This window comes from Canis aureus, chromosome 6, assembly GCF_053574225.1.
Source record: "Canis aureus isolate CA01 chromosome 6, VMU_Caureus_v.1.0, whole genome shotgun sequence".
NCBI classification, from domain to species: domain Eukaryota; kingdom Metazoa; phylum Chordata; class Mammalia; order Carnivora; family Canidae; genus Canis; species Canis aureus.
Window position 1 is genome coordinate 46,818,028 of NC_135616.1, and position 24,077 is coordinate 46,842,104.

Genomic DNA, 24,077 nt, shown 5'->3' on the forward strand with positions numbered 1-24,077 from the left:
AATTATCTTGTAATGGCAAAACTGGAAAATTTATTGACCACTACCTCCAAAAGACATTATGAATAATTACCTAGAGTTCTGTATATGTGTTTGCATACATTTTTCCAGAAGGCCATGAAGTTTCTGCATATCTTCTTATACCCATGAATCTCGTTCCAAGCTCTAGGAGCTTCAAATGGGAGTGTGAATCAGGATGAATTGGTAGGCTCTGATTCAAGACACATTCCCGTTTATACATTTCTCTGCTTCTTAAACCAACTCTGGTGGCATTGTATATCAGTTTTATTTGACAGCCACCTGAGCCATGCTAGGCAAAATTGTGGTTTGGGGAGGAAAAGACAGGAGAGGTACAAAATTCCAGTGAAGCAGGATGAAGGAATTGTAGACTTGACCAATCTTTGCAGCCTAGGGTCAGTTTCTGTTTTAAAAGAGGGGGAGCAAAAAAAAAAAAAAAAAAAAAGGGAGTGAGAGAGAGAGAAAGAAAACTCTTCTAATATTAATGGCAATTGGAACTTATAGCAGATGCTGAGTTTTTGTCACTTAGCCACTAAAAATATTTCATGCTTTTCACTGGGTTTTACCTAATCTGTGAAAAGCAGGTGGTCAGTATCTAGGAATTTATTCAAAAATATTTTTAAAACATTTGCTAGCCAGACACTCTGCTAAGTGCTAGATATGCAGTAGTAGATTAAACTGGTGTGGCTCCTGCCCTTGTGAAGTTTACTGTGAATCAGTCATTATTGCCCTATTTGTGACCTCTATCTTATGCCTCACAAATTGTTTGTTTCGTTCTTACATTAACAGTAGTAGTGAAATTAATTTGTCTTCTGATTTTTTCAGATGTGTCAGCAATACCATCTCTTAAATGTCTTTACTAACCTTAAATAAGAAAGTGATTGCCACTTTCTTTAATGTGAATATCACAGTATCTTCTGTGCCTTGAATGTCATTGGTTGTGAGAATAGCCTTGTAGAGCTTCGCTCCTTGTAGGTCTTATGCCATTGTCTATTTTCGCCATATGCTTTCAGTGTCAAAGCAGAGTTGTACTGAAGATGCTTTGTTGTGTTTTTACCATGTAAAAAGATTTTTTCCAATCATAGCATAACAGGATGTTGAATGACAGAGGTAATGTTTTTTTCTGCCATAAAAGCATAATTTCCACAGCAGGAATTATGCACATTTGTATGTTGGGAAAAGAGAGATTACCATCTCCATGTTGAAAGTCCATGTGGCATGAGGAAATCTTTTCCCGTATTTTTATTTTTGTTGTTGTTACTGTTACTGTCATTTAAAAAAATCCATACCTTCACTCAAATGATATATATTTGCAACTAAAAAGTATCCGAGTTAAACATTTATGAACAGAGCTTGCTTAGTTGTTTATCATTAGTGAATTTTTCATCTAAGTGTTTTATTCACCATACTACGGAAAACATGGTCTTTCAATTGTCTTTAATTACTCATTGTTTTTAATTCACCAAAATGTATTGTTTCTATCTTTAAGAAGTAGTAGACATGATTTTTGTTAGGTATGTGTATGTCAGTTTTTGAAAATTGTGCTGTGTTTGTCTCATGGTGTTTTTGAAATCATGATTTTTATCTCCTTTAAAAGGTAACATAATAATTCTTTTTTTAATAATTAAACTAATTTAGTAAATTCAAGATGGAGGCGCTTTCCTACTGATTATGCTTCCACCTCAGAAGATGAATTTGGATCAAACCGTAATTCCCCTAAACATACTCGTCTACGTACTTCTCCAGCCCTGAAAACCACTCGGTTGCAGAGCTCTGGGTCAGCAGCAATGCCTACTAGTTCTTCGTTCAAGCACCGGATCAAAGAGCAGGAAGACTACATCCGAGACTGGACAGCCCATCGAGAAGAGATAGCCAGGTTGGTTTTAATGGATCACCTTTAAGAACTGAAATTTTTTGTCAGTGTTTCAACTTGATAACAAAGTTTAGCTTGTATCTGATTTGTGTAAATTAGTCCAAGAAATGAAATCCATAGGTAGCTATGAACTTAGTTTCCTCCAAAGTGTTCCTCTCCATGCAGTTTCTCCCGGTTCATGTTTTTAACACCAGTGCTACTAACATACTGTACAACTGATTTATTTTGGTTGCAGCCCCCCTTTCTTGTTTCTGGTGAAGATACTGATGAGTTAATATCATTCTTGAAAGGTAATGTCAGCTTTATATAATTAAGAGTTGTGCAGCTGAGTTTTTTATTACTTTCCTTTTATCTTCCAAAGAGGTAATAAGCACACTTGTTGGAGATATTTTGCTCATGTTCTCTGGGGAGACTTAGAGGAGATGGATTTTTACTCACAGTTTATGAGTTCATTAGATTCTAGCTTAATTCAATCCTTTATTAATTATTTTGAGGATTAAATAAATTTGTAGGACGCCTGGGTGGCTCAGTGGTTGAGCATCTGCCTTTGGCTCAGGGCCTGATCCCGTCCCACATCGGGTTCCCTGCAGGGAGCCTACTTCTCCCTCTGCCTCTGTCTCTGCCTTTCTCTTTGTGTTTCTCATGAATAAATAAATAAAATCTTCTTTTGAAAAAAGATTATTAAATAAATTTGCTTAGTGTAACTAAAAGTTGTATCCTAAAATGTAAAATTCATGCTGCAGAAGTGATTTTTTTTAAACAATTTTTTTTTAATTTTTTATTTATTTATGATAGTCACGCAGAGAGAGAGAGAGAGGCAGAGACACAGGCAGAGGGAGAAGCAGGCTCCATGCACTGGGAGCCTGACGTGGGATTCGATCCCGGGTCTCCAGGATCGCACCCTGGGCCAAAGGCAGGCGCCAAACCACTGCGCCACCCAGGGATCCCTGCAGAAGTGATTTTTAATTAGTACCTTATCATGGCTAAACATTGAAGAGAGGCTATACTCAAACAGATGCTAACTATAGTTAAAGTATGTTTTTTTAAGTTTGTAAGATAACTAAATTTTACTGCAGTGTTTTATACCCTATGTCACCTAAAACATTTTCATGTTTATGTGCTACATTTATTTCCGCCTTCAGTTTAAGGCTCTAATCTTCAAGTTTTATATTAGGTAATATTATTATAATTAAAGAACATAATATGTAATAATCCAAAAAAATAAACTCTTAACATAAATTTTTTTAAATTTATTTATTCATGAGAAATGGAGAGGAAGAGGGGCAGAGACACAGGCAGAGGGAGAAGCAGGCTCCATGCAGGGAGCCCCGACATGCTACTCAATCCCGGATCTCCAGGATCATGCCCTGGGCTGAAGGCGGTGCTAAACCCCTGAGCCACCCGGGCTGTCCCTTAACATAATTTTAATAGTGTTTATCTTGTTTTTCTTTGTTGACTTCTATGAATTATGTTTTTTTTCTGGCTCATTACTTTAATGTAATGTTTATGTTTTGGGGTCTTTAATGACTATTTACTTATAATTGCTTTCAATTCTTTTAGACATGCCCTTTTATTTTTTTTATTTATTTTTTATTTTTTTTATTTTTATTTATTTATTTTTTTTATTTATTTATGATAGAGAGAGAGAGGCAGAGACACAGGCAGAGGGAGAAGCAGGCTCCATGCACCGGGAGCCCGATGTGGGACTCGATCCCGGGTCTCCAGGATCGCGCCCTGGGCCAAAGGCAGGCGCCAAACCGCTGCGCCACCCAGGGATCCCGAGACATGCCCTTTTAATCTCATTGTACTGCTTAAACATTTTATTTTACCGTATAAATAGCTTTTTGTGAGACAAATTATTGAGGCATTGTGAGCCAGTTCCAGTTAGGGAACAGACCTGTCTGTGCTTCAGGATCCATTAATTGTCATGAACCCACAGGATGCCTGCAGGGAGAGAATCTCCCTCATGTTTTATGTTTTATTATTATAAAACTCATGTTTTATTCTTGTGGGTGCAGCCGGCAACAGCAGACTTCGCCCTGTCTCATCCTTTCCCCTTCCTGAGGAGGAGAGGTCCTCCTACACCAACTCAAGAAGTACCTTGAGGGAACAGTGGGTGTGTCTGCTTCCCTTTGAGGGGCACCCCCCCCCCAAACTCATACCCCTTCTTCTGGGCCGAACCCCTTCCCTGCCCCCACCCAGGAAAGCTACCACAGAGGAGACCGTGCATAGGAGCTCAAGGTGACATTTTTCACTTGGCTCTACCTTGTTACTACATGCATTCTATCACCACCGTCTCTGCGTGTCTCGTTAGCAGGACTGCTAAACTGCCTAACATTTAACTTCTAATGACTTTATTCCTTTTCCTTCTAGTTTGTTAGTAGCACTGTGGTTATAAAACTTGCCTTTGGGATTTTATTTTTTAAGGTGTATTTTTCAGCCATGTATCTGAAAGCAAGCAAACCAGATGGATTGCAAAACTCCAAATAAAACATTTGTATCATTTTAGAATTTCGTCCTCTAGCAGTTTTGATAGGAATGGAGACAGAATATGAACGATTATGAGCTTCAACTTAAAAAAAAAAAAACACACAGATCAAGAGATGTCAAGAAATACATTATTATAAAATATTCCAATGACTGTAACCTAGAAGCATTATGGAATAAGTCAGCTTAGAATTAACAACTATATAAATAGGTCCATACTCTATATTGAATTATAAATCTGTTATTTCTGCTTGAAGATATTTATTACTTTGGTTTTCTTGATAATTTTGCTTTTTAGAATTCCTAATGCTGGTTTTTAGTAGGTGCTGAGACTTTTAAGCAGTGTGGATTCAAACCAATTTAATGGTCTGTATTACTGAGTCAACTTTAAGATAGGAATCGTCATCACACAAAGAAACAGCTGGCATGTACATGATAAACTTGCAAATTAAAAGGCGGCTTTTAAGGTGCTCACTGACCTACAGTTTATGTCATGTATACATTAGAGTTCTTCATGTTAGCATAGTTTTTACTGCATAACCTGTTGAGATTGCTATTGTCTGTTTATTTAATTCATTTTTTTCTAATTAACTCAGATTGCTATCTACAAAGATCAGAAGCTTCATTTTACAAATGTCTGCATAAAAAAACTTAAAAAGCAAAAATAGATTTTTGGATAAGCTCATGCTTATCTATGTTTTGTCTCTTTTAAGCTTGGTTATTTGGTTTCTCTGAATTTTAGTTCATTTATTTCAGAAATGCAAGAATTGAATGTAGTATCTAAGAAAACACCATAAACTCTTCCCCAGAAGAATTATATCAACAGTTATAAAATTACAAGTTTTTACAAGTTACAGTTACAAGTTTTTAAAAATTACACATGGAATGATAATGTGAGATATAGCATGACCTAATAAAAAGATCTAGTTACACCATTTAAGTATTTGTGACTTTAACCAAAAAGTGTTCAAATAACTTCTCTTAAGCCTTATTTTCCTTATCTGTAAAACAAGATGATGAGTACCTCTCCTACAAGGTGGCTGTGAGAATGAAGTGAGTTGAGTATAAAGCTTCTTTCTAGGGGTGCTTATTATCATATAGTGGTTTTGGTCATATTATAATATACATTACATAATTATACATAATGTGCTCATTATATTTATTCTAAGCTTATAAGAGCAGGGACTCTATCTGCTTCCTCATCATTATAGCCCTTAGGGTATATAGCATGGTGCCTGGAACGTGGTAAGAGACCAAAACATATTTACCAGTGTACTTCCTACCTTTTTGTATTGGTAAATAAAGGAATTGACCATAGATCGTGTCTGTTAGGCCATAAGCTTCCATTTAGCTTCTCTTTTTAAATCTGTTAAATTGTTATGCAGTTACTACATTCCTTAAAAGTCTTTCAAGCTTACATTTTGCCCAAGTTAAAAAAATGGTAATTTGTACCTGCTTTCAGTTTTAAAGTTGCAGAAGCTTTCACTTGTTTTAAGAATGTTCTGTAATTCAGATACCTTCCCTGTGGAAGTAGCCAAATTGACTTCAGTAGATGCATTACTTAGAATTTTCATGTCTCATTGAATTGAGATCTTTTTGAGAAAAGCAAGATTATCACTGGTAGATTATTAAGTTTTCTCCCTCTTAAAAACAGCAGCATTGGAAAAAAATCAGTTTTTTCTTTTGCTTATCACTGGTAATACTTATTTAGTTCTTCAGTCCGCGTGGCTGGTAACACAAATAAATGGCTCTGTGGAAATGAGCTCTACACTTGGCATCTGGCCTTGCCTTAGCTATTAGTAAATTATATTATCACAACCAAGCCACTCACTTTATCTGAGAATGTGTCCTTATTCACATTCAGTTAGAGAAGTCCTACCTCACAAGAACCTTGTGACTCGCAAATGATATAACAACGTGTACTATGAAGTGCTGTGTGTCGCATGAAGTCAAAGTCATGTGTCAGAGTTACTGACCTCTTTGGCCATTTGGGGAAGTTTATGGAGCTCCTCTCAGAATAGTGTTTCTAAATGCATCAACATAAAATACTTAGTTGTGTTTCAGTAGGACTGCATTTCTTTATAATATTATCAGAACCCTGGGTGGCGCAGCGGTTTGGCGCCTGCCTTTGGCCCAGGGTGTGATCCTGGAGACCTGGGATTGAATCCCATGTCGGGCTCCGGGTGCATAGAGCCTGCTTCTCCCTCTGCCTGTGTCTCTGCCTCTCTCTCTCTCTCTCTCTCTCTCTCTCTCTCTCTCTGTGACTATCAAAAAAAAAAAACAAGGAATAATTTATCGGGATTCCTGGGTGGCGCAGCAGTTTGGCGCCTGCCTTTGGCCCAGGGCGCGATCCTGGAGACCCGGGATCAAATCCCACGTCGGGCTCCTGGTGCATGAAGCCTGCTTCTCCCTCTGCCTGTGTGTCTGCCTCTCTCTCTCTCTCTCTGTGTGTGTGACTATCATAAATAAATAAAAATTTTAAAAAATATATTATCAAAATATTTTTAAAGTGACAGAGCAATAATTAGTTCTTTGTTAACATACTTACTGGAACATAATTGCTGTGGGTTTAATGACTGCTGTGGGTTTAATTTTGAAGTAGTAATGACTAGTTGTTTTAAGATACCTATAGCAACCATAATGTGATTTCTGTTGGTGAAAAAATTAACAACCCAATATTACTAATTGTTTGTTACTTGTACTTATAATCAAAAGAAATGCTAAGCTTCATTTGACAAAGGTTAGTGAAAATGAAGTTGTAATTACTTTCTTATTCAGGTGCAGCGACTCCTTGGATTCTGTTTGCCATTGTCCTCTATTAATGCTAGTCATTGATACTAACAGTGTGTTTTAAAAGACATAGCACTACTTCTGGGTGTTAACATATTTTTCAAAGTGACAGTTTATGTGAAATTTAGTTTTATTAACTTTTGGAATTAAAGTTTAAGACTGTTAGAGTCAAAATAGTTAATAGAATTTCTAAAAAATCCTAAGTTTTTGGTGCAAATCTTTAATTAGATACACAACTTCTATAACTGATTCTATCACAAATGATTGTTTCTAGAACTGTTATTTAAAAGGGATTAAACTTCTTTTCTGAAATTATTACCAGGATCAGCCAAGATCTTGCTCTCATTGCTCGGGAAATCAACGATGTAGCAGGAGAGATAGATTCAGTGACTTCATCAGGCACTGCCCCTAGTACCACAGTAAGCACTGCTGCCACCACCCCTGGCTCTGCCATAGACACTAGAGAAGAGGTAGGAGATCTTCATGGAGAAATGCATAAGGTTCTTTCTTTTCTTTATTTCTTTTGCTTTTAGCTTTTTGCTTAGTTTATTTTAGTTACATCCACCCTCCCTGTTTGCATGAAGCACTGCATTTTCCAACTTTGGTTTAAAAAATTTCTTTTTATGTTTTTGTAGCAAAACTAGTAAAGGCTAACATTTGGTCTGCTATTAACATGAAGCTGTAAAAGTACTTAAAACAAGCACTTTGCCAATTATTGGTGTATAGTTTTACTTTAAAATATGAGTATAAAAATATGAGTATAAATGGCATCTGAATAGCAAACTAAAACTTGATAGATGATTGTGTAATGTTTCTATAAAGTCTGGCTATGAAAATACTTCAGTTAAAGGGTATTTTTATACCTGCTTAGCTGGTCGATATCTCTACTAGCAAATAAAGAGAAAATTCTACAGTTTTCACTACTTTAAAAAATTCTTTTGAAGAATACACACGCATATATACTCAAGGATGCACTTTGAAAATTGAAATGTATTTATACATTTATACACACACACACACACACACACACACAAATACAGATATATTCAGTTTTGAAACATTCTTGCAAATTCTGGAATGTAAGGTAGCATATATAGATTATTGCTCTTCCAAAACCAGGGCCTCCTATTCTCTGGCTTCAGGGCCCAATATTTGCATAACACTGCTCCAGAAGATGCCTTTAACAGGTAACATAAAATTAATGGTACTCTGCCATGTTTGGTCTCTTGATCTGGTATAAGCAAAAGATTGGCATTTGAGAGAATTAATTAAAAGTTTTATTAGAACAAAGCCACATTCTTTATTTAATTATCATCTGGCTGTTTTGTATTGCAATGTCAGAAATTAGTAGTTAGATGGACACTGAATGGCTGCAAAGTCTAAAATATTTATTATCTAACCTTTTGCAGAAAAAAAAATATGTCAGCCTCTAATAGCTTCTCAATTTTATAAGATAATGTTCTCAATAGTAGCCCAAAATGGCTAGCCTTTTTGATAGATTTGATTCTAATAAACTGTGTTAATATTTTCTTACTTTGCTTTTTGTCACATTCCTTTTATAATCTAATTCTTCGATGGTCATTGTTTTGTTTTGGTTTTTTCTCCTTCATGTGTTGTCTGATTTGGTAAATGAGCTTTCATGAATCTGTGTAGAGTTTTGTTACCACATTGATCAATTGTAAATGTATATAAAATCATCCTCATTGTTGAAAAACAAAAGAATCTTCTTGGTGGCAAGACATACACAATTCTTCTGGTACATTTTTTAAATGATATTATTTTCTCAACTATCTAACTAAATTTTATCTAACATGATTATGCATTCACTCAGACCCAGTAAAATTACTCAACATTTCATTGAATAGACTTTAATTTTTCTTTTTTATTTTATTTCTGAATAATGTACTAAAGTTTATTCCTTCTTCAGTAAACCTGAGTTACTTTGTATTGTATTTGTATAATTTGCACTGTAGGTGGCAGTATGTCATTTTTACTAAAATATGTAATCTTTGTAGCATTGTTCAAAATTTACCTAAGACCAAAATACTTCATTTAATTTTTTTTCCTTTCGTACACTTAATTGGAATTTGCTGTTTATGTATCTGTGAAGAAATTTGGCACCTGGATTTGGGGAGAAAAAAGAAAAAAACAGATAGGAAACTAAAAGAAAAACATTATTTTACATTGGTAATACAATGTGAGTAAAACGAACATGTCCATCTAGATGGCTCAGCCCTTTCTACTTAAATCTGTTTTCCATTTTGGGGAAATCTTATCCATGGAAGAATTGAATTTAACATAGTTATGTATTTTGGATTTTAAAAATAAAATCTATGTAGGTGAACATCTATTTTATTAAACAGGTACCTTTAAAGTACTTATAAAAAGAAAGAGTAATTGGTTTATTGAAGATATCATGCTTCTGTTACTACCTGACAATGGAATAACTTCTGTCTAATAAAATTATAATGCCAATATCGGGACTTTTCCAAATTATTCTCATAAGGATCTGCTTTTGTCTTATTAGTTGGTTGATCGTGTTTTTGATGAAAGCCTCAACTTCCGAAAGATCCCTCCATTAGTTCATTCTAAAACTCCAGAAGGAAACAACTGTAGATCTGGTGATCCAAGACCTCAGCCAACAGAGCCTCCTGATCACTTAACAATTACAAGACGGAGAACCTGGAGTAGAGATGAAGTAAGTAAATCATTAACTTTAGCAAATGTCAGAGGAGGCATGTCTTGTGAGAAAAGGAGGGAACTGTTGGATAAATGAGGCTAGGGCAAAAAATAACTTGTTCTTTTGAGTAGAATGAAATTTCATCTGACATCACATCGTGTATACATAATTAATTATAAATTAAATTTCTAAAGGATGCAAAAGCAAAACTTTTTGTAAAAAAAATATAGTTAAATACCTTTCCACATTATTGCAAGGAATGATTTCTTAAAAGACACAAAAAGCTTCAGCTATAAAATAAAAGATTGATAAATTAGAGTATATTAAAGGACTTTTATGAAACAGAGTCAGCAAAAGATTAGTATACAGGATACATAAAGAAGTTCTACCAATCAATTTAAAAAGACAAAAACAACCCCCCCCCCCAAAATTTCCAAAAGACATAAACAGCATTTTACTGAAGAGAAATTACCTAAGATCTTCAAAATACAGAGATGTTCAACTTCCTAAGTATTTAGAGAAATACATTTCAAGGCTACAGGGTGATTCTTGTTCAATTTACAACAAACTAAAAGTCTTAAAATATTAAGTAATAGAGAACGTGGATACATGGACTCTCATGTGTTGCCGATGGAGGTTATATTGCTGCAGTCACTTGGGAAAATGATTTGACATTATTTCCAAAGTTGAACATAAACATATCCCATGATCATACGACACAGTTTTACTGCTAGTAAAATACTCAAGAGAAACCCTTTCCTATTAACAAAAGTCATCATGCAAAAGGATATCTATAGTACCACTGTGGATGCTAACGAAAACTTGGGAACAATATAACCGTTTTTATCAGCAGAAAAGCGAATGTATAAACTGGTATGTTCACAAATTGAATAATTACAGAAAAATCAAAATAAATGAACTACAGCAGTGTGCCACAATATGTATGAATTTTAGCAATATAACATTAAATGAAGGAAATAATTCCCAAAAGATTACATATAATATGATTCTTTGTCATACGTTTTTAAAAGTGAAAACATATGCTTAGGACAGAAATAAATATAACAAATGATATGAAAAGGAAAGCAAGGGAATGATGAATGGAATTCAGGATATTGTTTAACCTGGGTGGAAGGTAGCAGGGAGATGGGATGGAGGAAACCAGAGGACCAGTGGTAGATTACATCAGTCAGCTACTTCTGCATAACCACAAAAATCTCAGGGATATAGAGCGGTAAGTATGTATCACACACCTGTGGGTTACCTGGTATAGCTCAGCTGGACAATTAAAAGTTGTAGGCTGAGTCCAGGTCTGCCCACGTGTCTGTCATATTGCTTGGACAAGTGGGCTAGCCAAAGCTTGTTCTTGTCTTACTTTTATCAGAAGCAGAAGAGGGCAAGCCCCACCATGCGGGCACATTTCATGTTCATGTCATTCATGTCTGCTCATATCCCATTGGTGAAACCAAGTCATATAGTGGAGGTCAAAGACAAGTAACCTCTTCCTTTGGGATAAGGAATAAGTATTTTGGCCATCTTTTCTGTCACCTGGTCGTTGCTGTATTCTAACTTTTGTTTTGGCTGTTAGATTATTATATTAAAGAGAAAGAAAAAGTAGTCTAAATTGAACTTGTGATTTATGTCATGAATGAAGAATTATGATTAATTCTGTGTACCTAAATATGGCTGTGAGAATCAGGTATAGAGAGCTTTATTGAGAAGATTTATGATAATGGAAATTAGATGAAATGAGTTTGGGAAAAATTCAAGGATATGAAATTTATTCACCAAAGAATGGTTATTTCAAATAGCACCATGGGAAGAGCTGATTGAGGAATGACATGCAGTGGTAGTATAGGTAAAGGCTTATTAGGATGTGGGTAGAAGGAGAAATTAGGAAGTAGCAGTGGACAAGAAGGGTTTAGTCATAGGTTGGCATCCTGTTAATCCCTAGATTTATGCAACAGGAGCTAAAAGTTAGTATGTAAGAATGTGTATGTTTGCAGTATACTACTGAGTAGGAAAAAATGTCCAATGGCAAAGCATGAAGCCAGCTCCATAGTTGCTACTGCAATATCCTGGATAGTTTTAAAACACACTCTGTCTTTGCCTAAGTAATAGATGTCTTCCACTCCTGCTTTGGCTTGTTTCCTCAAGGCTCACAATATACCATTATGTTTGTTTAGCCTTTCATTCCCTGTATGTTGCTGATCACATCCTAAGTAACTTTTTATCCCTCGCTAACTCCACACGGTAGGAGTTATTCTTAGGTTCTAGTTTTCCATGGCACCTTCCTTATTTACACTACCCTTCACTGAACTCCTTTTCATTAGAATTCGTGTAACACTGAATCACAAAATTTAGTTATGTTCTTTGAAAAAAAATATTTAATACTGTTTCCTATATACTTTTAACTCCGGCACTGATCTTGAAACCTGCAAGGTCATATCCTATTTTCTGGATTGTCTTGCAGAGTCTAGATACGGTTCTGAAATACAAAGAGGTGATTTGGGACCCCACACCAACCCCAAGTTTTCTTTTCTAGCTTCTGCAGACCAAATCCAGCCTGCCACCTGTTTTTGTAAATAAAGCTTTATCTCAACACAGCCCAGTCCACTTACTTACATGTTATCTAGAGCTGCTTTCACAACAATGAATTTAGTAGTTGTGACAGAGACCAGATAGCCTAAAATCTTTACTCTCTGGGCCTTTACAGAAGAAGTTTGCCAACCCCTATTTTTGCCCATAAATTTCAAGTAGGGTGGTATCAACTGCCATCATAAAAACTTACTTTTTAGAGTAAATCTTTAAAAAGAATCTCTCCCACTAGACTCTGGCCAAAGAGCAAGGATCGTAATCTTCTTGATCTCTATATTCATATTATTTGGTGAAAGTATAAATAATAAACTGAGTATTCTAAATTATTTGTATTTTCCTTTTTATGATTATTTAATTTGGAGGCTAGAAAGATGGGATCATGATAGTAATTGAAGATAGGATTATATGGATTATTTTTTTTAAATGATACGACCAAAATAATATGGAAACCAGATGAGTTATTTTTTGAAAAGGAACTCCTTTATCAATATTTATTTCTCTTTCTCAATTTAGTTATACATAACTCAAATGATATTCCTCATTGATTTTTTTAAAATTAAAATTAGCATAAATACTAAATCCCCCTAAATATAGTAAGCTGTGAGTGGTGTTCTTGGTGTTTATACAATACAGTGATAATATTTTAATTTAATTTCTTTGGATGTTTCAGGTCATGGGAGATAATCTGCTGCTGTCATCCGTCTTTCAGTTTTCTAGGAAGATAAGACAGTCTATAGATAAAACAGCTGGAAAGATCAGGTACTGTTCTGTTACTCAAACCTCCTGGCTTATATTGTTAGGAGACACCTGTTCCATGCTGTGCTCACTTGCTACCACCTACAGCTGAGAGGAACGAGTGAAGGCAGTGCCACTGAGCTTACTGCTGCCACTGTCACGTTCCTTCTCTTTTTCAGGTATAAGTAATAGCCAGAAGCTAGACCACATGAAGGGGGCAGAAAGGGAAATAAATGTCCTAAGTAATCACCCCTTTATAATGGAGAGTTAACAGCTATAATTACTTAGATTAGTTTTGTTAATAATCAGATACAGTTTACTTCTCCACAAAATAATAGTGAAGTATTTTAAATTAACAGACCTTTTGGGCTTCTTTTATAAGACGTGAAACTTAAGGCTAGTTTTCATCTTCCTCATCAGTAAAGAAGACGGTACATAATCCTATCAGACTCAGAATACCTGCTCACTCGCCTGCCTTGTGCACTCAATCGTGAGGGCATCAGAACTGTGATGGACAAATAATATGCAGTCAAAAATCATTCAGTCCGATGAAATTTGAAGACTTCATTCCCATATAAGAGTCTTTTAATTAGCATTATTTCATTTATTTATTCCTTTGGTTAATAATCCTTCCAGTATGTCCTGGTTTTAGAATATAATTTTAGTGGAATTATATTCAAAATAACAATTTCATCAACTTCAACTGCATTGCGTACTTGAAGCAAACTTCAGGCATGCGTGATTTCTGGTATTAGTAGGCATGTGATTAGACCCTATACATTTGTTAGTTATTGTATAATAACTTATTAGTTAGGCTTAGGGTTTTTTTTTTCCTACAAATTTCATTGGATGGACTTCATTTTCTGGCTACATGCTATATTGGCAACTCATAGGAGGACGGGTTGTCATGGCAAAGGGGAACTCTGTGACCTATGAGAGAAGAAGGTAGGATCAGCAGACTTGGAAGTTTTGTAGTTGCTGGGGAACACACCTAAGATGATAGTAGAGTGCTGATTGCTTAATCACTAAGTATGATGAAAATAAAAACAGTAGGCTCAGGGCACATGGGTGGTTCAGTGGTTGAGCATCTGCCTTTGGCTCAGGTCATAATCCTGGGGTCCTGGGATCGAGTCCCACATCAGGCTCCCCGCAGGGAGCCTGCTTCTCCCTCTGCCTATGTCTCTGCCTCTCCGTCTCTCATGAATAAATAAGTAAAATCTTAAAAACATCAACAGTAGGCTCACTTATAAGCCCAGTCAGAAACTACAGAATGTGATATTCATAAATAGCATGCAACTAATTTAGTTTCTTTAAAATCAAATGCAAACCTTAAAATGCACACATTTTTAAAAAAGATTCTATTTATTATTCATGAGAGACACAGAGAGAGGCAGAGACATAGGCAGAGGGAGAACAGGCTCCATGCAGGACTCAATCTCAGGTCCCCAGGATCATGCCCTGAGCAAAGGCAGATGCTCAACCACTGAGCCACCCAAGTGTCCCAAAATGTACACATTTTTTAATTTAGAAAGAATCAAATATAATTTTATATTGCTTATATGTTGAAATAATTGGTCATTAGTGTTTGATGAGGATCTAATAATGGTAAAAACACATTGAATTGAACATAATGTTATTTAATTGTATGGCTGTCTATTTAAGAGAAATCGTTTAGATAATTTTTTTCCAAAACTATTTCAAAAGTATCTTTTAAAAATATTAAGGTGTTCTTTAAAAAAAAAAAAAAACCCACATAAAAGTGTTTTAAACTACTATTAAAAAATAAATACACTACATAAAAGCAGTTTGCTTTATCTTCCAGTTCCCATATAGCTAGATTTTGCATGGTATTAGATAGTCAAAAGCTGGGTTAAAGTAAGAGGGCTAGGAGGTGATGAGAGTTGACACTGGAGAGGTAAGGAGGCCCGTTACTCAAGAGTTTGCACTTTATCTAAAAAGCTGTGGAAGGCTAATATGTTAAATATGGGCTCCCTTGATATCCCAATGTTATCCATAGAAGTACCTGTAAGTCTCATCATATGGTCATGTGACCTGCCAGCTGGAAAACTTTGACATCTCCTCACCTACTACCTACTGAAATACAAGTCGTCCTCCCACACTAACTGGGTCCCCATCTGCTCATTTATTCATCCAATACATTTTCATAGCACGTCTGACTGATACATTCTCTCTTCCTGTTGACTATTCCTCAGTCCACACTGAACTCATCCCTAGTTTTCTCCAAAAAAAATACTTTGTCCCTTTGACATTTAATTAAAATTGAGACCAAAGAACACATTCATTGGTTAACTCTACTGTCTCAGAAATTTGACAGTGTGAGCATTAAATTTTACTATTTGTAAAGCACTATAACAGGCTCTCTGGAAGATAACCAGGAAGATAGAACATCATGCCATCCTTACAAGGTTTACAATCTGGCCAGCAAGGCGAAGCATGTAGGCAATTACTGTACAAGGTAGTGTGTGCTAGATCGGTGCCCAGTTAGTTAGAGGTAAAGGCAGACAAAGGGTCACTTTCACCTAGGACAGTGAGGGTAGGCTGTATAGAGGGTTTCATTCAACGATGGGTGTTTTAATCAGCACATCTAAGGAAGAGAGCCTGAGCCCTTTGGATGGAGTATCAGGGTAGTTTGGGAAATGACTGGTCCTTAAGTTTTGTGCCAGGAGTTACAAACTCAGATGCCTAGCTGATCCTAACAGTATGCGCCTATTTAAATTGCCCCCATACTTTCTATGGGCACAATTGGAAATATTTGTACAAAAACTGTTTTACAAAAAACAAAAAAAAAACAAAAAAAAAACTGTTTTACAGCATTCTCATGGTATTCTATGTGAACGTGACCCTCTGAAGCTGTGTAGCACGGCCCTCTCTATATGCACTACCAGTTTGTAACCCTGATTTGCATGTGTTGAGGGATGGGCCAGAGAATAGATAGTGAAGGTCTTAAAATATGAACTGGAGACTTTATTCTAAAACCAATTGCTTTATCGAAAAGAGTATTTTAGTTAAATAACTGAAAAAAGTTATCCTTAGCATTTTTACTCTGTTTTCCATGTTAACATTTAGTCTGACTACTATTTTGAATCTATAACGTGATAAGATCACTCAAAAGCCATGAATTTTTTTCTGAAAGATCTATAGTGACCTTTAAACAAAGACAGCTAAGTTCTAGCCATTATGGCCTGGTCTAAAGTCATGACCTTGATCTAGTTTTCTGCTTCCTTAGTATTTAAATAGTATATTTGAGCCTACTTCCTAAAGTCAAAATGCTAAATTTGGTTTCTTAAATCCATAGCACAATACTCACACATTGTCTTTTTAAAGTAAGTTTCTTCTTATTTCTTCAGTGGCTTGGAGGTCTAGGGGGCTTTTCAAGTGAGTCAGGAACCTCAGGTGACCATCCTGAGCCATTTTCAGCAAAGGTGATTTATATGTCCTTTAACAGTTTGAGAAGCCTAAGCATTAGATCCAGTAGCCAAATTCTCGCAGACTTCACTGGGTTTTTAGTGCAGACTTGCTGTATTATATACAAGTCCATTCTCATTTGAGAACTATGATGACAGTCTGATGCTGTCAGGGACTTTTACAAACCACATAATTTACTTACATGCCTTCGTGTCATGGTCATTAACAGTAACAGCTCTTAGACAGCTGGCAAGGAGGTTTACTAAACTAGTTTTTCCTATTTCAAAAATTTCACAGAAGAATATTCTTATATCAGTTTCTAGAATTATTATTGCCCTTTAAGGAATGGAGATGTATAATTCCAGATGTTCTGGACTTAATTTGATGTTGATGAATTTCATGTTTTTCAAACTTAAGTTAAAAGTAAGGCATTTTGATCTTTAAAGAAATACAAATAATATAATTTAGTAGACTACTTAAAAACTGACAGCTTCTAGTAGTAAAAATTTACTTACCTGTATAATGTTGATGTTTATATAAGGCAATTGAATTAAATTTCCAGGCTATTGGGATCCCTGGGTGGCGCAGTGGTTTAGCGCCTACCTTTGGCCCAGGGCGTGATCCTGTAGACCCGGGATCGAGTCCCACGTCAGGCTCCCTATATGGAGCCTGCTTCTCCCTCTGCCTATGTCTCTGCCTCTGTGTGTGTGTGTGTGTGTGTGACTATCATGAATAAATAAATAAAATAATAAATAAATAAATAAATAAATAAATAAATAAATAAATAAATAAATTTATTTATTTATTTCCAGGCTATTTAAGGCTCAATAAAGAAATTTTAAAAGAAACCAGAAAGATGCCTATTATTTATATCTCTCAAACTGCCAAGTCATATCGAGGATAACTACTTTTAGAAGACAACTCAAAACTTTGTAATACTTTTTTTATAAGTTAAGATATTTGAGTTTAGCTTCTAATGTAAGGATAATTATTTTTATTGGCAGTTGTTTTTATCAAAAGAATAGTGAGTGTCTTAACTCCTATGGGTTATTATAACACAAATATACTAACGTGAGTTAAGATTTTTAAGGAAAAGCACAGTGAGTACTCCAATTTTCAGCCTTTTAATCAATAATTGATCATACCTAATTCAGTCTGTTTTCATCTTATGTTTATACTGCATATGCTCCATCTGAACAAAGTTGTGTTTTAGTAAGTGCTCATTTTATGGTTAATTACAAGTATTAGATAAAATGTGGGGGCTATCTCATCTACATTTGTTTTATATTTGGGTTTCAGTAATAGATGGAATAAGTATGAAAGGATTTATGTGTGTATTCATAACCACTCACTTTTTAAATACAGATTTCTCACATAAATGAGTTTATTGGTAATATTGGTTCAGTACTTTATTTTCATTTGTGTAGTGTTTAGTGGTTTCTTTATCCTTGTGTAGCTTTGAAAAAATACATTATTTTGGTATCATTGTTAAACATATGACAGGTTTTTAAAGCATGGAAAGTAAAATGCTTATGTTTTCTGATTTCTAGAATATTATTTAAAGATAAGGATCGGAACTGGGATGAAATAGAAAGCAAGTTAAGAGCTGAGAGTGAAGTCCCTATTGTGAAAACCTCAAGCATGGTATGATAATTTATCTTGAACATTAAACATTTTAATAGACAGGTTTATTTTAAAGGAACAGTGTGCTTATTTTTGAAGTGTTTATTGATTTAGATTTTTAAAAGATTTGGCACAGATTTGGCAAGTTTTATGCCTTCAGCTGTCTCTCACAGGGGTTTAAAATGATTGCTTCAAAGTTGCAGACAATATGAAGGAGGAACTTTCTTTATGTTTCTCACTAATACATTATTGTTCTTATAATAATTACACACTATAAATAGTTTGAAATAAAAGCTGAATTCAAAGAGAAGTGGACACAGATCATTTCCTTTAACTCAGTAGATTGCTCGACTCCTTCTTAAGAATCTGTACAGGTTTTCATGGCTCAGGCAGTTATCCTAAAACTGAGATCACAGTTCATGTATTTTTCAAAGAAAATCTTTACGCACTTCCAAATTGTTATAGGGTTGATCAATGCAAGTTTTTCAAAATCTTTGCTTATATGATAGTATTATCTTAAACCTTTCATCTTTTATCATTATCTCATTGAAAAAATAATTAAACATTAAAGATTTTAAATTTTGAATCTCATCATGGAGATAAAATTGGTATCATCATTATTTCCTATCTAGTTGTTGCAGATGTAGTGCCATGTAGATATTGTTAAGTATTCCAAATAAGAGGAGTGGGAGATTCACTGCTTATCAAATAAAAGTGCCTTATTTTCAGTAAACTAATTTTTGTCATTGCTTTCCCTACAGGAGATTTCTTCTATATTACAGGAGCTAAAAAGAGTTGAAAAGCAGCTACAAGGTACATTTACTACTGAATTAAGTAGGAAGAGCTAATGATTTCAGACAAGTACATTCATTCTAAGTGGTATCTCTTAAAATATTCTCATTATTACAGAGTGATTGGTTAAATATAACAACATGTGGATAAAAATAAGTTCTACATATTCAAATCACTCATAAGGAGGAAGTTTTAAAACCCAGTTTGAATAGGAGTGCCTGGGTGGCCCAGTCCGTTAAGTGTTCAACACTTGATTTTAGTTCAGGTCACAACCTCAGGGTCGTGGAGTCGAGCCTTATGTCAAGCTCTGCACTGAGCACTTAGTCTGCTTGAGAGCTTCTTCTCTGCCCTTCCCCCTGCTTGTGCACTCTCTTTCTCTCTCACTCTCTAATATATGAAAAATACGTAAAATAATGTATTAAAATGTATGTATGCAGCTCAGGATGCTTATTAACAGCTGGCATTATTTATTCGATTTGACATCTCAAGTTACATTTATTATGTAATCCAAATGAACTTGTATTCTGATACAAATAACAGTTATTTGGGTAAACCACAGAAAAGAGTGTATATTGGCCAAAGGGAGCAGAAAAGGAAGGAGAAAAAAAAAAAGAGACTATGTTTGCCTCCTTCCTGTACTTTGACAGGGCCATTATTTCTATATGTGGCAGATCTTACTCAGGCATTATTGCCTGTGTGTGTCTTGAACTAAAAGTCTGCAGTGGTACAAAAGCAGCTTCCAGAGTCAACTACTCAGTCTTTGTTGCTTGAATTATCAAAGGCTTAATAAGTGGGCCCTAGCTAAGTGATTCTTAATATCTGGTCAGCCTCCATACACTGAAGGGTTATGTTTTACCCCAATGGGGAAAAGTGTCTTGCTAATAACACAGTGAGTATTAGCTGGTAGAGCGGGAGTATACTTGAGTGATTCCTGTATCAAAGGCACTTCCTTCTGCCATCTCCCCACTCTACCTGATGCCAAGTTGAAAATCACTGCCTAAGATTTTTGCTTGTCCAGTCTCTCAAGGATCTTTTGGATTGAAAGCTGTGCTTTCACTGGCTCCTCCCGTGGAGTAGCAGGTCTGTATGGCCTGCTGGAGCCACCATGGGGTATTTGTATCTAGGTTCTGAGGGCATCCCTGTGGCTCAGTGGCACACACACACACACACACGGCTAATGACCCCACACTCTTACCAGGATGAACATTTTGTGGTAGCCTTCAAAGCGTGTTGATGTTCTCCAAGCCTCCCCAAACTTCCAGTTAGTCTGAACCCCATCTTAGCGGTGAATCTCCAGTTATCTGAGTGGTAATTATAGCTATGAGTCTCATTAAAGTCCACCTGGTGTTTTCCCTGTCTTACAATGATGAAAGCAAATTTCAAAAAGATCTTTCTCAAATTCTACATCTTCAAATCTTAGTCTTTCAGCAGACTCCAAAAGGCCTATATGTGAGCCTATTCAGAGCACCAGAGAAAGCATTCAGGTCCATATAATCTACAATAGAGGTCAGGCCCAGAATTATTAAAAATGAGTTTTAAATACAGTATCAAAAGGATTAGCCAGGGGCAGCCCAGATGGCTCAGCGGTTTAGCGCCGCCTTCGGCTCAGGGCCTGATCCTAGAGACCCGGGATCGAGTCCCACGTTGGGCTCCCTGCATAGAGCCTGCTTCTCCCTCTGCTTGTGCCTCTGCCTCTCTCTCTCTCTCTGTCTCTGTGTGTCATGAATAAATAAATAAAATCTTTAAAAAAAAAGGGATTAGCCAAATTTAAGCTCATACAAGCATCAGTAGTTGAAATATTATCCAAGACATAAGCAGTGTTTACATCCAAATTTAACTGCATCTACAATTATCTTTTTTCCCCCATATTCTTGTTTTCCCTTCAGCAATCAATGCGATGATTGACCCAGATGGAACTCTGGAGGCTTTGAACAACATGGGATTCCCCAGCGCTATCTTGCCATCTCCACCAAAACAGAAGTCTCCCGTGAATAACCACAGCAGCCCGGGTCAGACACCGACACTTTGCCCGCCAGAAGCTAGGGTTCCCCATCCTGCTGCTATCTCAGTGTCAGCTGAATTTGAGAATGCCGAGTCTGAGGCTGATTTCAGTATCCATTTCAATAGGTTCAACCCTGATGGGGAAGAGGAAGACGTTACAGTACATGAGTGACTTTCTCTCGATGTTTAAAAACCAGTACCTGTGGATGACTAGGAATACTGGAAGCAGCATAGTGTTGACTTAACAAAACAAGACCGCTTGATCAGCTACAATCTTGTTCTCTCTGTCTTCTTAATTTTATTTATTTATTTTTTACCTATAATGTGGTATCCTATTAATCCTTCAGACCATTAGAAAACTACATGATGCACATATAGGAAAAAGCAGATTGTGGCAGTTTCGCCTTTTGTGGTTTTATGATTTTCAAATTGAATTCTCTCATTGCATCCTTTCCCTTCATAGATCTTTGTTTTTTTTCTTTAAGCCATGCTGTGACCTACAAGCAAATTAAATACCCAACATTTCTGACCCCCATGTCTTCTGTGCCAAGCTGCTCCCGAAATGGACTTCCTCTTCATCTGTACAGATTTGTTAAACGCTTATATTTACTTCTTAATAATAGGATTTATATTAGTATTCATTACCATTGGATACAATGACATATTACTCTCCACAGTCCTGACCTTTCAAAACAGTCGTTCTTGTGTTCTGAAATTTTCCAGCATATATGTGATTTATATAACTTTGTTGCTACGTAAATTGTCTTGGGGTTTACGGAGATGAGCTATTATGTTTGCACTAAGATTTGCCGGGAGTGGTAGGTGGACATAGCTGTATATCAATAAGGAAGGACTAACCGTCTTTTTTGTATATAGGATATTGATAATACTGTATTTGTTTTAACCCCTCGGTGTTTTACTCCACTTTCAAAATGCTCAATTTGGCACTTTTTTCAAAAATTTTTTTTAACGGAAGTAAGATTTTTGTCTCATTTTAGAGCAGATGATAAGTAGACAGATTAGACTGTTTAGGTGGAGTATATTTTTTAAACTGAGAACATGTATATTGGTCCTGTGTTACCAAGTTTATATGTGACAGTTGAAAAAAAATCCCCTTGAGATGATCATGAGGTTAAGATTTGCTTCTTTAGGAGACTTGGAGAACCAGTAGTCATAAGATTAGTGGATAGTTTCACTCCCAAGCAATGAACTGCTTCTGTGTGTTCCCCAGTAGGACCCAGTAGTAAATCCTGTCCGTCTTACACATTTAGAAGGACCCTGCAAGACCGTAATGATGAAGGCTCAGGCCTATGCCACTAAACAGGAAGCCTGTGGAAAAGTACCTTCTGTAAACTTGTGTTTTCTCCTTCCAGTAAGTTCACATTTGGATAAGTTTTAAAAGAAAGTAATTATCTTTGTGTTTCCAGAACACTATAATTTGGGCGAATCTTAATTCCTTTAAATATTACTTAGTAGACTTGGATTTCCCCCTTGACCCTATCAGTCTATAAAGATTAATACTGCAGTTTTTGCAACTTTTACGAATGGTCTTTAGTATTTCAGCAATAATCCTGTACTACATTGGTTGCAAGAGACTAACTCTGGACGTATCAAAACTTTACAAGATTTAAAAACTCCTGTAATGTTGGGCCAGTTAATAGAGATGCAAAAAAAAAAAAGAAAAGAAAAAAAAGAAAACCCACAAAAAAACCCTTTTTATAGAGATGTAAAAAACAAGACTGTTGTATAATGAATCTCATATTTTTCTTTAAATTAAAAAAAAGGTAAATGAACTATTCTCCTTGTAAAGCTAACTTCTCCATTCTATTTAATAAAGGAAGACTGAAAAAAAGTTTTAAAGAACATGAATGGAATGATACAAAAATGCTTTGAAGGAGGAAGTGAAACATTAAAACAGGGTCAGTCCATTTGAAGAAAAAGTCAAACAAAATAATCACCATTGCTCTCTCTTTTATTTAATGTTTGGGTACTGATTATATCCCCATGGAAGTAGAAGGTAAGGAGTTGTTTAGGAAAATATTAGCATCTACTCTACTTACATTATCCTTTAAGTGTTTACACCGTTTTGTTCAATTATAAACATTTGGCCTTTTACTATGTTATTTTTATTTTGTATGAATACATTTCCTCCTTATTTATTTTTGTTACATTTATTACTTATGTTATTTTGTTATGCATTTACAACTCCATTTTTAAATAAAGTGTTTCTGGAACTTTATACAATGATTGTACATTTTATTCTACCATCTGGACTGCTAGTACTCCATCACTTTACCAAGTAACTATTTATACACCATTTTCCAAGGATTAGCAAAACAAGGAATTCCTTCAGTTCTAACTAATATGTGATAATTGTGAGACTTCACAGTATTTTGACTCAAGAAGAAAACATTTTCTTAGCAGATTTTTGTAAATCTCATTCTCTTAGCTTAATGTAATATGTGCACACAAGGCCTTTATTTCTAGCTGTCCTGGAATCATTAGAAGGCTTTATAACAGTGATATATTTAGGGAACAAAGAAGAAATTTAAAATATCTTGGACATCCTGAACTTGAGAACCATCCATTTGGATTCATTTTCTTTCATTGTATCACCCACACCCTAGAGCCTTGAACGTCTCCCTATTACTGTTCAACATTCTGTTCCTTATCTTGACCCTTGGAGGCTTTTCATAATCTGGTCCTTATGTGTCTGTGTATACCTGATACAGACTGTCCCACGAGTGCCTTACAGTCTGGAGCTTCTTGCCGCCTCTCTTGCTCCTTACTTCCTGCTGACGCACTGCCCCCTCCCCTCCCTTCTTCAGAGGCCTACCAACCACTTGACTGGGCCCCAGTACAGGGTACTGCCAGGCCCTTGCATCTTTCTCTTCCCTTTCCCCACTGCATATACACATATTTCTTCCTTCTAAATCACTAAGATAATCTTTATTTCCTGAACAGATCCTATACTTTCAAACGTGACATTTTGCTTGCCAACTCTGCCCTTGGCTTGCTTGTGATCTCTCTGCCTGTCAGGACCTGAACTTTTGACAA

General features: G+C 35.8%; 1 protein-coding gene across 16 annotated transcripts in view; it reads left to right on the forward strand.

Annotated features, from left to right (window-relative positions):
* CEP170 (centrosomal protein 170) overlaps nt 1-23,264 on the forward strand; it is a 131,440-nt gene extending 108,176 nt beyond the window's left edge. For 9 of the 16 annotated variants that reach the window (XM_077901427.1, XM_077901417.1, XM_077901426.1 and 6 more), the window contains 7 exons: nt 1,654-1,891; nt 7,488-7,665; nt 9,693-9,863; nt 13,114-13,202; nt 18,155-18,248; nt 18,989-19,040; nt 20,906-23,264. In XM_077901427.1, coding sequence (XP_077757553.1) covers nt 1,654-1,891; nt 7,488-7,665; nt 9,693-9,863; nt 13,114-13,202; nt 18,155-18,248; nt 18,989-19,040; nt 20,906-21,192 — 1,109 coding nt within the window. In that variant the 3' untranslated portion in view covers nt 21,193-23,264. The remainder of the gene's footprint in view (nt 1-1,653; nt 1,892-7,487; nt 7,666-9,692; nt 9,864-13,113; nt 13,203-18,154; nt 18,249-18,988; nt 19,041-20,905) is intronic. The other 7 variants (XM_077901425.1, XM_077901432.1, XM_077901421.1 and 4 more) reach the window with 5 other exon arrangements.
* The last annotated feature ends 813 nt before the right edge of the window (nt 23,265-24,077 follow it).